The sequence below is a fragment of the Acomys minous genome (assembly GCF_964271855.1).
Source record: "Acomys minous genome assembly, chromosome: 4".
Lineage (NCBI taxonomy): Eukaryota > Metazoa > Chordata > Mammalia > Rodentia > Muridae > Acomys > Acomys minous.
In genome coordinates, this window is record NC_140486.1 from 75,530,016 (window position 1) to 75,544,698 (window position 14,683).

At 39.1% G+C, this 14,683-nt stretch overlaps 1 protein-coding gene across 3 annotated transcripts in view; it reads left to right on the forward strand.

The window, feature by feature from the left end:
• PMS1 (PMS1 homolog 1, mismatch repair system component) overlaps nucleotides 1-14,683 on the forward strand; it is a 94,694-nt gene that overhangs the window by 61,152 nt on the left and 18,859 nt on the right. For 2 of the 3 annotated variants that reach the window (XM_084780752.1, XM_084780753.1), the window contains exons 6-9: nucleotides 2,945-3,061; nucleotides 11,293-11,415; nucleotides 12,298-12,441; nucleotides 12,613-13,484. In XM_084780752.1, the coding sequence (XP_084636878.1) occupies nucleotides 2,945-3,061; nucleotides 11,293-11,415; nucleotides 12,298-12,441; nucleotides 12,613-13,484 (1,256 nt within the window). The remainder of the gene's footprint in view (nucleotides 1-2,944; nucleotides 3,062-11,292; nucleotides 11,416-12,297; nucleotides 12,442-12,612; nucleotides 13,485-14,683) is intronic. The other variant, XM_084780754.1, reaches the window with a different exon arrangement.

A 14,683-nucleotide genomic window follows, 5' to 3' on the forward strand; every position in this document is an offset into this window, starting at 1 on the left:
GTGACCCCACCAACCATAAAATTATTTTTATTGCTACGCCATAGCTGCAGTTTTGTTTCTATTATGAATTGTAATGTAAATGTTTGTTTTCCAGTGGTCTTAGGTGAAAGAGTGATTCAACTTCAAAGGGCTTGAGACCCACAGTGCTTTAGTGCCTTGTGTGGCATCTTGTGCTGCTCTAGGTATCAGGGACCAAGCACAGTACATCATTTACCTTTAGCTGACGAACTTGTTCTAGTGGGGTGCTGTGTGGCTGAATGGTGCGCCTGACACCTCAGCTTCTCAAGCCAGAGCCTGAGAAGCCTCCACAAGTCTTTTCTTCAGCACGTGAAGACACCTCCTCAAAGAATGCCTCTTTCATCTTCTTTAGCTTGCCTCGCTGTCCTTTTTCTCCTGCTGGCATGTTGGTTCTGCTGTGTGTCAATTTTAATGTCTCAGCTTGCAAGGGAATTGCCTTTCAAATCAATAAGTAAATGAATAAATGCTGTTTTCCTGGGCTTGTGTTCTACTGTCTTTTCGAGAATGGAAAGCAACCAGACCACAGCTGGCATGGCAGAAGCCGCAGTTCCCAGAGAAGTAAGGGACATTTTGTGAATGAACTGTATTCACTTCTCATGCCCACTGTCAAAGCTGGGAGTCTCTGCATTGGGTAAATACAGTAATGGAGGTTTGTTTTGTTTATCTTTAAGTCATGTTGGTTCTAACTTCAGCTCTCACTAAATCAGTCTTGCAAAATGTCCACATCTGATCATGTTTGTTCTTAATTAAGATTGATCGGGTATTAAACATAAGAAACTGCCTTGTGCATGCTGTGCTAGGCTGGTCATACCTTTGCTCTTGTGCACCTGGCTTCACTCCTGCCTACTCTAGACCTTCATGCGCTTGCATAGACTGTCCCAGCTCTCAGCAATGTGTTTTCTCTGCTTTTTATATATGTATAAATTTATTTAAACAGTAATTGGAAATTCCATAGCAGATCCCGTGGCCACAAATGATAATTGTCAAAATGCTTTTCTCAGTCAAACAGTTTACTGTTTGAGGGATTCCTTAACTCTAGAATTGCTTCCTAAGTTACTACTTTCTTTGACTAGAAAAAAAAATCGGAATATGAAAAATAGGTTTAGAGACAAAAAGGAAAAAAGGGGACGAGGGAGTAAAAAATTGGTTCTGTGACTTACTGTCTGTTTCTTTGACAAAATTGATTTCCTTGAGCTTTGGCTTACTCATCTACTTGAAATGATTGTGAAAATATATGGTAGTTTATGGATCAGAGGTACCCGGCAAGCAGTGAATTACTCTGCAACTGTAACTGTCTGATGGTGTAAATAGGACTCTGGGAATGCGCCCACTGGGTCCTCCCTTACATGCCCGAGTCATTGATCTCACACTGTGGTTGTTCGTTGAGATCCTAGAAGAGCTCATCCCTTCCCTTCTGTTTGTACCATGCGAGATGCCAGGAGGATGAGCTCCTGACTGCGTGGGCGCCTGGCCTTCGCCAGGACTCCTGACTGAATTGCTCTGTGCAATTTTGTTCTCTCCTCTTCTGTTTCCCTTTCTCTTTCCATTCTTTTCTTTGTGTACCCCTACCCTGTAATAGACTTCTCCATTTTTACAGTTTTCAAAAACAACCATAAAATTTCCCACAGAGTGTGCAAGTTTATTGAGTTGTCAAAGTCTATATTGGATTGAGAAGCAAATTTTATTTATGTTGTTTGAAGCAGCCACATTTAATAGAAGTTTAAGAACTTCTTTATATTTTACTGGCTCTGTTTTTCTAGACAACATAGACAATGAAAGACTACCTCTGCTGGGCACCATCTGGCAGCTCTGTCTTATGTATCAGTCAAACCTTGTTTTAAACCTATTCTACAATTCTTAAATATGTAAACAACTACATTTCTACTATTCAAGTAGTAATATCTTTTAAAATGCATTCGCACACACATACACACACAAACACACAAGATGAACTTTACATGCCTCAGGCCTGCACACTAACATACTAGTGTACTTCCTCCTGGCCAAATGTTGCCTCCAATATTGCCTATCACAGTCCGAGCTCCTGAAGGAGGTACCTGAACGTGTTGTTTCACCACTACCCAAGTTACTACAGTTCGACCTGCTGTGCTTCTAGAACTGTGGCCACTCTCCTCACTGTTGAATACATCTTTTTGCTGCAGAGGAAGAACTGTTTACTGCAGAATGTTGTGTGTATAAACTCGCTGTTGATGCTCCTCATGCCCCTGTGGCCACTCCTGTTCCCTCCCCTTCCTGCCCCTAGTCCCCAGGATGCTGACAATGTTTTCCATAGGCTCTTTATGCACAAGGGACTGGGCGAATACTAGTTGGATGGATGGATGTTTTCTAAACTGTCAGTTTCTTGAGTGTTTCCTATTATAATTGCACACAGCCACCTTTGGTCTCGTCTCTTGACTGTGTCTCTGACTGTATCTACTTAAAATATACAGTAGTAAAATAGAATTACTCACTAGCAGCATTTATTTATGTAAGGTTCAGTTAATTATAAGTTCTCAGTTTATGAGAGGTAAGTCACTTTAAATTACAATTTTGTTTTCAAATTTTGCACAGCTGTTTGGCTATTTATAGTAATCCTATAGCATAGCTATCAGTCCTGGAAGGGTGGGGAGAAATCTTACTAAGTGACACATTTTAATTGTAAATACACTTTGATGTATGTATTCTGTAGGTTAGAGACAGTATTTTATTAAATAGTAAAGACAAAACTGAGAGGCTGAACAGGTTATATATTTCTCCATGTTCAATTTAAGATGTAGAAGCAGGGTTTGTTCTTTTAGACCGTAGCTCATGAGTCTCTTCTGAGCCACAAGGAAAACTGAGAATAAATGCTAAATAAGTAAACACTAAGCTTTTTCATTTACTAAATCTTAATTATACTAAAACATACCTGTTTTCTTGTCCCTAGGCAATTATTTGGCAGAAAAGTAGAGTAGCAGATCACAGGATGGCTCTCATGTCAGTTCTGGGAACCACTGTGATGGGCAACATGCAGTCTGTGCAGCATCACTGTGAAGAATCTCAGGTAGGCAATGAGATGGCCTTCCGTGGTCCTCACTCACCAATGAAGTGGTAAGGATGTTTTTAACATCAAATCTATAGGTAGGGCAAACCACAAAATGCAAAGCCAACCTTCCCAGCCCTCATTTTCCTTTTATTTACTCTTTTTATGGATATTAATTTTTAATTTAGAATCTTCTCTTTACATTATCTTTTCTTTTTCTTTCTCAGCCTCAATACATACTCAGGTTGCCTTCTGTTGGTAGTTCAGCTCTAGATAGGGCCATTTGCCTCTCTGCTGCTGGATGAGGCTACCTCACTGACCTTGTTCTTCCTTCATCAGCTGTGTCTGTAGGGGTGTATGTATGTGTGTGCATATACACATACATACGCACACACACATACACATATACATACATGTACACATACATTGTTCTGGGCATTGAACCTAGAGCCTGGTACATGCAACACAGTCACTATTACACTGAGCTATATTCCACGTCCTTTCCTCCCTCCCCCCCCTTACCCCCCGCACATCTTTTTATTTTTCAGTCATGTCTTGCTAGGTTGCCCAGGGTAGGTTTGAACTCTGTAGCCTTGAATTTACAGTCCTCCTACCCTGTCTGTTTAGGGGCTGGAATTGTAGGCTTCGGCTGGCAGCCTTGGCTTTGACATATTTCACTTGTAGTTTTCTTTTTCAATGCTTAGGGTCTAACCCAGCACCTCACATCAGTGGCAAGCCTTCTGCCACTGGGCTCAGTTCCCAGCCATGTGGGGTTTTATTGTGTGTTTATATGCTTATTTGTCTCCATCTTCCTTCTAAACGTTAATTATAAAGGCCTAGTTTATTCTAAGCTTAGATGGAATATAATTATAGCTATAAGAAATCAATACAGAGCCCACTCTAGTGCTAGGATTGCATTTCCCCTTTAAGGAGCCAGTGTGCTCTCTCTTACACCACACTAATGTGAATATTCCTACTATACTGCTTGAATAGTTTCCTTTTTCATATTCCCAACAGTTGCTCAAAATTCAGGGGTTTTTCCCCCCCTTTTATTTTATGTGTTCTACCTCAAATAAACTCTTACCTTTCCTAAAAATTCTGAAAGTCTGTCAGCTTGTCTTTTCTGGTCTTTTTTTTTTTTTTTTTCATTTATTCATTCTTGATTTGTTCATTGCTTTCTATGTAGCCCATACTCGGCCTCTAGAATGCTGTGACACAGACAGGGATGTGTCATTAGAACATTGAAGACAGTGATCTAGATGTCCGTTGTCATAGATGGAACAGTTAGTACGCTTCAGCTCTTCCTTACACATGACGCATGCTTCTTTCGATCTGAAAAGTCTCAGTATCTTTCCTTTATCTTTTATTTGTTTCTTTACTTTGAAACAAAGGTATATGTATCCCAGCTTGCCTGGTACTCAGAGTTCTTCTGCCATCACTTTCAAGTGTGCTGGTCTTACACTAAGACCTGTATTCATCTTTGTTTGTAAAGATTATATTCATAATTTTCATTATTATAATAATGAAAAATTGAAAATTCTGTTGACTTCTTTTTGTTTTTTTTAACTTGCTTGTTTTTTACCATATACACATTTATTGCATTATAAATCTTATTGTTTAAAATGCCATAAATTTATATAATGATTTCAGCTGTTTTTTACCTGTCATTCCCCTTCTCATCACCCCGCCCGGCACACTGAGACTCTTCTTCCAACAAATCCTTCTTGCTCTCATGCCTTATTTTGATGTGTGACCCACTATGTGTAATTTACGTTTCTTGCCAAATGTGGATGAGAGCAAAGGCAGCTCATCAGGCTACGTATAGGAAACAAATGACATTCCTTCCCTCTATAATATTAGATGTAGTTGTAGCCACTAGTTCCTCACCAGTTCATCCATGGTAAAATGCTGAGGGACCTCCAGAGCTACAGTGAGGTTCTGAGTACAAAAGCTGTGTCACATCCAAAAGATGCTCATCTTTTTTGTTGTTCATCTCTGAGTCCTCTGGCTCTGACATTCTTTCTGCCCCTTGAGCCTTGAAGAGGCGTTATACAGTTGTTTCATTTAGGGCCAAGCACCCCACCATCACTTATTCTGGCCATTTTTATGTATTTCTGTATTAATTATTCCCTGTAATAAGCTTCTCTGATGAAGTCTAGATGCAGCACAGTCCAGGAGTGTAAACAGCATCAGAAGGCAGTTTGACAACATGAGCTTTTAGCAAAACTTTAGTAGTAGTTGGTTACGTCTAAGGCCTATGATTTCTCAGGCAAGGGCATTGGTAGATGTCCCATACCTGCCACTGCAATTTTAGTGTAGTAACCCATGGCTTATGGGAAAACATCACCCATGTGGCTATCTCCTATCAAAGGGTTTTTGGTTTTTTATTGTATTTATTTTAATAAGTAAGTAGAAAAAATGCCCCATATTTGACCACGTCCCCTTGATGAGGAGGCCCAGTGGCACTCAGAGGAAGGATAGCAGGCTACCAAGAAGAGACTTGATAGGCTAGGATCATAAACAGTGGGAAGAGGTCCCCCTCAATCACAGTCATAGGGGAAGGGGATAGGGTCAAAGTGGGAGGGAGGGAGGAAAGGGAGGATACAAGGGATGGGATAACAATTGACACGTAATATGAATATTATCAATAAAAAGAAAAAGAAAAAAATGGTTGCTATATGCATTCATATCCTCAGGTTTTTTCCCCCTTCTTACCACATCTTTTTCCCTATTCTCCCACCTCTTCTCCCATTTCTAAGTTTTATAAAGGTCATTTATGTTTTATTATTGTTCCAAGGACTAAATGTGAATGCTTTCAATCTAAGGACACATTTTTTCCCTTAGCTATGGGGTTTATATTTCTGTCCATTATCAGTTTCTCTTGGTGTCTCCCAGTCTGTCTTTCTTGCCCTCCCGCTCTCTCTCATGACTTCCTCTTCTTTTTCTCAGTGTTTGCCTCTTTCTGTGTGTTCTAGTGGAGCTCACTCTGCCGTCAAACTCTTCCACTGATTATTTTACTTGGAAGGGCAAGTTGAGTTTCCAAGAGTATTTTATGTAAATGCTGTTTTATAACTTCTAGTTGTTTCTGTGAATACAAAAGCTTGAAGCTTTCTAAAGATATGTTTTTGTTTTTAAAGTATTTGCTTCTTAAACAAGTTTTATTTAATATGAAACAAGTTTTATTTTGCTTAGAAGTTCTTGTTACTCCAAATCTCTGGTTCTCTCTCCTGTTTTCTTTTTGTTCCAAGCTTCTGATTCTCTTTGTCTTTTTGCTGTATGTGAGAAATTTAATTGAGAATGTTGTTTGTGGCTGCTGTTGACTGTTAGGTTCCCCTTAAGTGATCCTTACCTGTCTATCTATCTGTCATCTGTCTGTCCATCTATCCACCTCCCCATCCATCCATCCATCCATCCATCCATCTATCTCCTTCTCCCCCACCTGTCATCTTCCTTCTCTTTTCTTGTCTTCCTTTTTTTCTTTTTTCTAATTTCAAGCACAAAGTTAATTGTACTTGATTTGTGATATTGTCACAGTGTAGTTTATTTAGGCAAGAGACTTTTCATCTGTTGCTATTTGTCTGATGACTTTAAGCCTGCTAGCTCTCTTGTGTTGTGCTGCTTATGGTGGGTGTGTTGGGATGGTCAGGGTAAATTGAGATTGCCCGGGTTGTCCTGGGCCTTCGTAGTCTGTGTGTACTCATCCTCTGGATATGTCAGACATCCTGATATGATCTATAGACTAATAGTGTTGGTATCACATGGAAGCTTATCAAAGACCTGTTTTCAGGTGAACTGAAGCAGATGTTTATTTTTATAAAGTCTTTAGGGGCCACATTTCCCTAGACCTCCATTAGCTGTGATTGGCTGTGTGCCTGGGATTCATGTCAATTGGTCCTGCAATGCCTTGTTTTGAGACATTATCAGATCTTTGTTTACTAATTTTTTTGTTTTAATTTTTTTTTATTTTTGTTTTTTGTTTTGTTTTGTTTTCCCTTGGTTTGGGAGACAGATGTATATAAAGATTCCTGATGATCTACCATAGCTGAGAGAAACCTTGCTTAACTTTACACAGTTATCTTTCATGGAAGAATGGAAGGATGTATAATACATGGGTTAACAATGTCCTGGTTCGGGTGCTACAGAGTGTTTAAGTCGTCACAGTCAGATCTCTCTTCTGTTCTTGTTTTGTGTCATTCTCTTGTGCCTCTGATTGACCAGCTGTCACCACACCACTCCCTGCCTTGTATACTCAACTTTCCCAATAGCAGAATCTCTTTGAGTGTTTTCTCATCTTTGGTCAAAAGCAATCTTAATTTTTTCCTCCCGACGACTGCTGGCTATCACCTCTCACTTGACTTTGTGGTCCCCCCCCCCCATTTCTGATCTTTGAGTGTAAAATTTGCTCCCATGTTTCCTTTCATTGGACTGGAGTGACAGATGTGTTGACCACTACAAACCTTGGATACAGAACATCTATATATATATATATATCTCTTCCCTTTGTGACAAGGGCCTCTTATTTAATGTGTTTGGTCCTGGGACAAATCTTTATTATGGGTGGTGGTGCCACCCCATCCCCTGCTTTGACAGCTTTTGTTAGGTATTTTCTGGTGTAATTGTTGAAGCTCTTCAGGCTGTCCTTTTTGACATCTGTCTTCTATATTTAGCTCTACTCCAGTCTGAGCAAATGTCTTATTACCTGATTTTTGTTCTTCAAACAATGTCTTACTACCTAATTTTTGTTCCTCAAACAATGTATTTTCTCAGAACTTGGAATTTATTTTCAGTTTTTTCTAAACTTTATTCATAGCTGTCTGTGCTTGCTTACTTACTTTTTGATGTAATTGATGCTATTTATTGGTGTAAATTCCATGTTACAGCACTTAATTCCAGAGTCATTAACACGGTGTTTTTTCTTTTTTATTTTTCTGAGACAAGAGTTTTATTCTCTGCTATTTTATGAGGCTTGAAACCATAATTTGCAAGCTCAAAGTTTGCCTCTGTTGTTTTGGCTTGCTCACCACACTTACACTCCCTTCCTACAGCTAGCACCTCCTCTTCCCTAGTCTGAGTTTGAAACCAGGTGCTGCATTAGTGGTTCATGCCTCCTACCCTGCCAAGACTTCCAGACTCCTGCCTGACTCCGGTGTGGCCTGTCCTTGCCCTTGGGTTTGGAGTTGGCTATGTTCTTTCCTGTGACCCTGGCAAGCCGCTGCAGACAGTGGTCACAAAATGTAAGTCGTTTTGTTTTCTTCCAGAGAGGCATTATGTGTGCTCATATTCCAAGTGGCAAGACCGATTTCAATCCTCTGCTACATTTTAATTCCCAAATGCGGCTTCCTATTTCTGATTCTAAGAACTTACGGCCTCTTCCTTCAGTCATCACTTCCCATTATGTAGTTTGCAGATACAGCTTGACCTTTGTCTGTCATTTATGTTGTTAGTTCTTTTGAAATTACTTTAAACGTTGGTTTTTACCACCCCTAAATATTTTTTATTTAGAAGGGATTTCCATACTACCTTGTTCCACTATCTTGACCAGAGTATTTAAATGGTTACTTTGGTATTAGTATGTGTTTTGATATGTGTGGTATTATGGAGCTTTACTGGAAAAAGAGAAAAACAAAGGTTAGTAGATCAGTTAGGCTTACATTATTGTAATTAAGGTAAAGGATAAATTTGTCTGACAGACTATGACTGTCTAGTGTGGTAAAAAATACAACACTTGCCAGCTGGATAGTGAGGTAAAAGTGAAATAAAAAATGTTACAACATTTTAACATGGTGAAGTCATGTTTGTGACAGCTAGTTGATGCAAGAAATAACTACCATATGGCTATCTTAGTATCAGTGGTGGATATCTGTTGGAGCAAGAGATGAACATGACATTACTCAGATTAGCTTCAGATCAAACGTTGGCTAAAGATGGAACGTAGGGGGATCATGATCATCCTCAAAGCATAAAGATATAGGAAAGAACCCAGGTAATCAGACTGAAGAGGACGTGTCACAAAAGAAGCAAAAAGTCCAGAGGGAGACAGAAGCCAGTTCATTCAACAGGATGCTTCTTAAAGGTGTTGTCATTGATGTCAGGCCTGCATAGTCAAAAACAAAAGGCAAAAATCCTTGTATTAGTTATTGAGAGAGAAGCCAGTCAGTTTACTGGGTGTTTTCTGTTTTTGAGGCAGGGTCTCAGTACATAGCCCCATCTGGCCTGGAACATGCTACATTGCTACGTAGATCAGGCTGGGCACAAAACTCTGCCCCCTTCCATGTTGGATTAAACGTGTGCCACACCCTGCCAAGCAGAGATACTCATTTGTAAAGGAGGCTGGAGGAGAGAGGTCCACTTGAGAAGCAATGAAAAGGCTGGAATTTGGGCGGGGCAGTTTTCCTTTTTAGGTTGAGTTACAGAATCTCATATAGTCTATCAGCTTTGCTTTCCTTTCCTTATTGAGTTGATTTGGGTATGTTGTTGTTTTTCTATAAACTAGTCTGATTTTTATTTTATTTTATTTTATTTTATTTTATTTTATTTTATTTTATTTTCTTGGTGGGCAGGGGCAAGGTTTCTCTGTGTAACAGCCCTGGCTGTCCTAGAATCGTTTTGTAGACCATGCTGGCCTTGAACTAACAGATATCCACCTGCCTCTGCCTCCTAAGTACTGGGGTTTAAGGTGTGCACCACCACGCGTGGCTGAACTAGTCTGTTTTTTAATTTGTATAGCATTATATGCACCATGGCTGCTTGACTCTTCAATGTAACTTTAACATGGTTTGTTGGATTTTAGATTATCTTCATTTTTAAAGCCTAGTGTCTAGAGGTAATAGTTCCACAATGGCAGCCAAAGTGGTGTGAGAGGAACTCACTGGCTTTGTATTGGACTTTATTTTATTCATTATTTTCCTATTTGGGACAAACACGGGGGAGTTTCCTTCTCTCTCTCTTCTCTTCTTTCCTCATCTGTGTCTTTTCTGTAATCCAAACACTTGGTAAGTCCTCCAGAAGCTAAACAGGCTGCCCTAGTGCCCAGCGGGAGCTTGAGGAAGAGTCTCATGTTACCTGGTAAATTACACAACCATTTATAAATGCTGTGAAGTTTTACAGTTAATTAAGTGGTATCATCTTGTAATGGATTATACAGATTTATTAATTTATTTTTTCAAATTGGTACAGATTGGCACTGTGACAGTAATGCACTTAGTGTTCTAAAACTGGTGCTACATCTCCTTAAGCACTTACTTGCAAGTCCAGGGATGGCCATGGCCATAGGTGACGGCCTACAGGCTGTGTTGTTAGAGTGTCATGGTTACTGCTGGACTATAAATAGCACCCTACTCACATATTTGCTTTCCTTAACCTAAGCTGAATGTTTACCATTAGAGTTGCTCCTTGGCTTCATAACACATCTAGTTTGATTTACTTCAGATAAAGTTATACACCAGAATACACATATTTGCACATACACATGCATGCGCTGACAAAGACAGATACACATACACACGCCATGAATGTAAAGGAAGAGAAAAGGGGAAATGAGCAAAATCCCAAACAGTCTTCTGTGCAGTGTTAATTAGCTCAGGCTAGAAACAGGCTCATACTCTCTGCCTTCTGTCCCTTAAATCACTCTTTCCTTCTGGTCAGTTTTTCTAGTACCCTTCAGTTTCTTCTTTTGCTTGATATATTTGTAGACTAGAAAAAGATGTAATATGTAAATAATTTTATATTTTTGTAGTGAAGTTCTGTAAGCAGTCATGAAGGTAACATATAGTGTACAACCAGTAGTTAGCCACAAAAGAAATAATTCAAAGTAAAGTATATTTTTTCTTAAACACGGCAGTGAAAAACCAGTACAATTAGTTTCATTTATATTCAAAACAAAGAAACAGCAGCTTTCATGGGAAATAATAGTTGAAGAGAAAAAGACAAACAGCCAGTAAGGGGTGAAGTCACCATATGAACAAAGAAAAAAATTTTTTGAACAAAGTAATTTTAAAATAAAATAAAGTAAGAGTGTTTATCCTATGACAATTGAAAATGTAAAACTAGACCCATTCGTAAAGATGCTTTTACTGGTTTGGTATTCTTCAGCATTAATTGTCAAGGCATACTTATCAGCATGGATGTGACCTGAAGTGACAAGGCACATGTGTTACTCTGTATACCTTCTCATATGTTGTGGATAATCAGACCTCTGGAGCCTTATTCCTGACATCAATCCTTCTGTGTGTGTGTGTGTGTCACAATTGTAGATTTGCCTAAGTGGGTTCTTTCCAAAGCATGATGCAGACCACAGCACCACAAGTCTTTCAACCCCAGAGAGAAGTTTCCTCTTTATCAACAGTCGACCAGTACACCAGAAAGATATACTAAAGGTAATCATGTTTAGAAAGAAAAATACCCCTTGGATCACGTATTTAATAGCTTAATTTTTTGCTAAATTTTATTTCATATGTCTTGCAAGTATGTTTGTACCATGTGCCTGGTCCCCATGAAAGACAGAGGAGGGCATCAGATTCCCTAGAACTGGAGGCCGTATGGTTGTGAGCCACCATTTGGATGCTAAGGATTTAACCTGTGTTCCTAGAAGAGTAGCCAGTGCTTTTAATTGCTGAGCCATCTCTCCAGCCCCTGAAATTAAACATTTGATTAAAAAAAATCTAAGAAATCCAAGAATTTGATTTAAAATAAGGAAAAGAAAAATAAATAAAATCCCTTTCATTAAGTTAGTATTTTACTTATGTTTCATTTACTTTTTCCAATTCAGTGATGCGTTATCACCCCCACTTTGAGTGAAGAAAAAAAAATGTTAGATGGTTTGTAAAATATTTGTTTGCTCACTCCTATCCTATGCTCATATGCTCATGCACTTGAGATAGGACTTGGCTACTAGACCAGCATGGCTTTGAGTGCTGGAACTATACGTGTGCTACCATGACTATTAAATGACGTCATGAGGTAATTAGCCAGAAAGTAGCAGGGGGGCTTATTTGTACATTAGGCCTTAAAGCTCCGTGGCACTGACTGTGACTGAGTGTGTGTGTCCAAAGTGTGAGAGCTTGTGCTGTGCACCAGGTCAGGACCTGTTCCCTGTGCACCAGGGAACAGAACATGGCTGTTCGGCTCAGGCAGACCCTGCTTTTCCAGGCCAGCGGTTGCATCGTCTTAGCCTCTCTGTTCAGTGTTTGCTTTTGGTAGCATTTAAAGTTGGTAATAACAAGATCCTTTTGTCTCTTATTCATTGCGTATATTTCCAGTTAATCCGTCGCTATTATAACCTGAAGTGCCTAAAGGAATGTACTCGCTTGTATCCCATTTTCTTTCTGAAAATTGATGTTCCTTCAACTGATGTGGATGTAAATCTAACTCCAGATAAAAGTCAAGTATTATTACAGAATAAGGTAACCTTTTCCAAATAAAGTTCTGTATGTATTTATGCTCTTTACAAGCTTATGCAGTCTTAACTGTTCCCTTATTTAAAAGACTTGCTTTTTTTATATTTTTGTTACTATTTTAAATATTGCCCTTTTTTCACAGTATCCCTCCTAATATTTCTTCATTTGTATTTTTAGGAATCTGTTTTAGGTGCTCTTGAAAATCTGATGGTGACCTGTTACGGACCACTACCCAGTACAGATTCTTATGAAAATAACAAAGCAGATGTTTCCTCGACCAACATGGTTGTTAGTGAAACAGCAGAAACAGATGTGCTGATTAATAAAATGGAATCATCTGGAAATAATTATCCAAATGCTGATACTTTGGCTGTTCACTTCCAAAATGATGAATCTAAAAGAAACACTGATCATTATTTAAATCAACAGATAAATATAGGCGAGCCCTGTGATGGCCATTTTACTAGTGAATATTCTAGCATTAATAAGGACACTATAAGTGCATTTCAGAATATCCCCACGAATAGCATATCATCAGAGGACATTCAGAGTAGACACAGTAAGACTCATTTTGCAGGTTCCAGTGATCGTATCCAAGGAGAGAATGGCAGGAGTGGGACAGAGGCAAGTGGGGGACATGGGGGAGACGCACACCCTGAGACATCGCTGGAAATCTGTGCAGATGACTGGAGCAAGGGGAATGTGTTTAATTTGATGGGAGAGAATATCGAGCCTGTGAAAATTTTAGTGCCACAAAAGAGTTTGGCGTGTAAACTGAACAATAATAGTCACCCAAGCCTTGAACCAAAGAATCTTACTGATGGTCCTTGTAGCAAAACACCAAATGTGATAGATAACAGACTTGGGCAGCTTACAGCCTATGATTTAATTAGCAATCGAGTTGTCAAGAAGCCCATGTCAGCAAGTGCCCTGTTTATTCAAGACCATCGCGCTCAGTTCCTCGCAGAAAATCCTAAGACTGGTTTGGAGGATGCAGTGGCACAAATTAAAGCGCAGTGGGAGACACTGAAGGAAGAGGAAAAGCTGAAGTAAGTTTCCAGAGCATCATGTGCCCCAGATGCTCAGCTGTTTCTATTCTATATGACTTATGGATTAAAAGTTTTCTAAACTTCACATTTATGGGAAAAAATGGAAAATACTTCTTAGCTTGACTAAAATATCTTTCTGGGTATCATTATCAAATTATTTTTTATTTCTTTTTTCATTCATGTTATAGAACTTCTTTGGAGCAAGATTTTTTTTTCAAGCTTTTGCATTAGAGCAGATGAAACAATTGTGTTTTTGTAAATATTTTGATTCTTTCTCCCTTTTAAGTTGGTCTCTAAAATGAGACACACTGTACAAAGGATTGTGCCATAGTTGTAGAACCAGGTTAGTGTAATTATTACCTATATTCAGTATAACTTGTGCCATCTAAATTTTATCTGTTGGCAGTTTATAAATTGTAGTGGGTGTTTGGGGTATGTAAATAAGTGACTGACCTGATTAAAATATTATTTGTATCTTTGGATCTAAGTATATGTCCCAAAACAATATACTGGGTATTTCTAGTAGCTTACACTTATTGTGAGAACTTGTTCCCTTGGGAGATGTGAACAAACATGTATCCCCCTTCCTTATAAGCACCGAAGATAAACCAAAGTACAGATCCAATAGAGTCCAACTTGGGGAAATCAGTAAGTTTATTGGAGTTGGGTTTAATTACAGAGCATGGGTGAGGGCTTTCTAACAGGAGGACAGGTGGCCCCAAGTTAGTTGCACCACCCCAGCATAGCTGTGCAGATGGAGGGCGCTTAGCTAACCTTCACCCTGTTTACTCACTAGCACTTCCTGAAACAATGAAGTTACGCAGTTAAGTCAGAATTGTATGCAGCTCCTGCGAGTTGAGGAAGAACAGCTCTAACCTTGTTGAGGGCCCAGTGCCCTCTCCTCTCCTTCCTCCCATGAAAGAAAATTGACAGTCACTAGGTTCAGGCTTGAGGCCCACCGGCAAGCTCTGATAAAGATGATGCCTGTCACACTGTGTGGGTAGCACTCTACACAAAGCTATTTGTCACTCAATACAACAAAATGCTATATTTTGAATGATCTGGCCCACCAGAAAATGAAGGATAAAATTAGACTTCCAGCCATTTGTTTACTTAATTATTTCAAAACTCTGTCAAATATCTGGGGAAATATTTAAATACAAACTATCATCTCTGGTTTAAAATTCATTATAAATGGT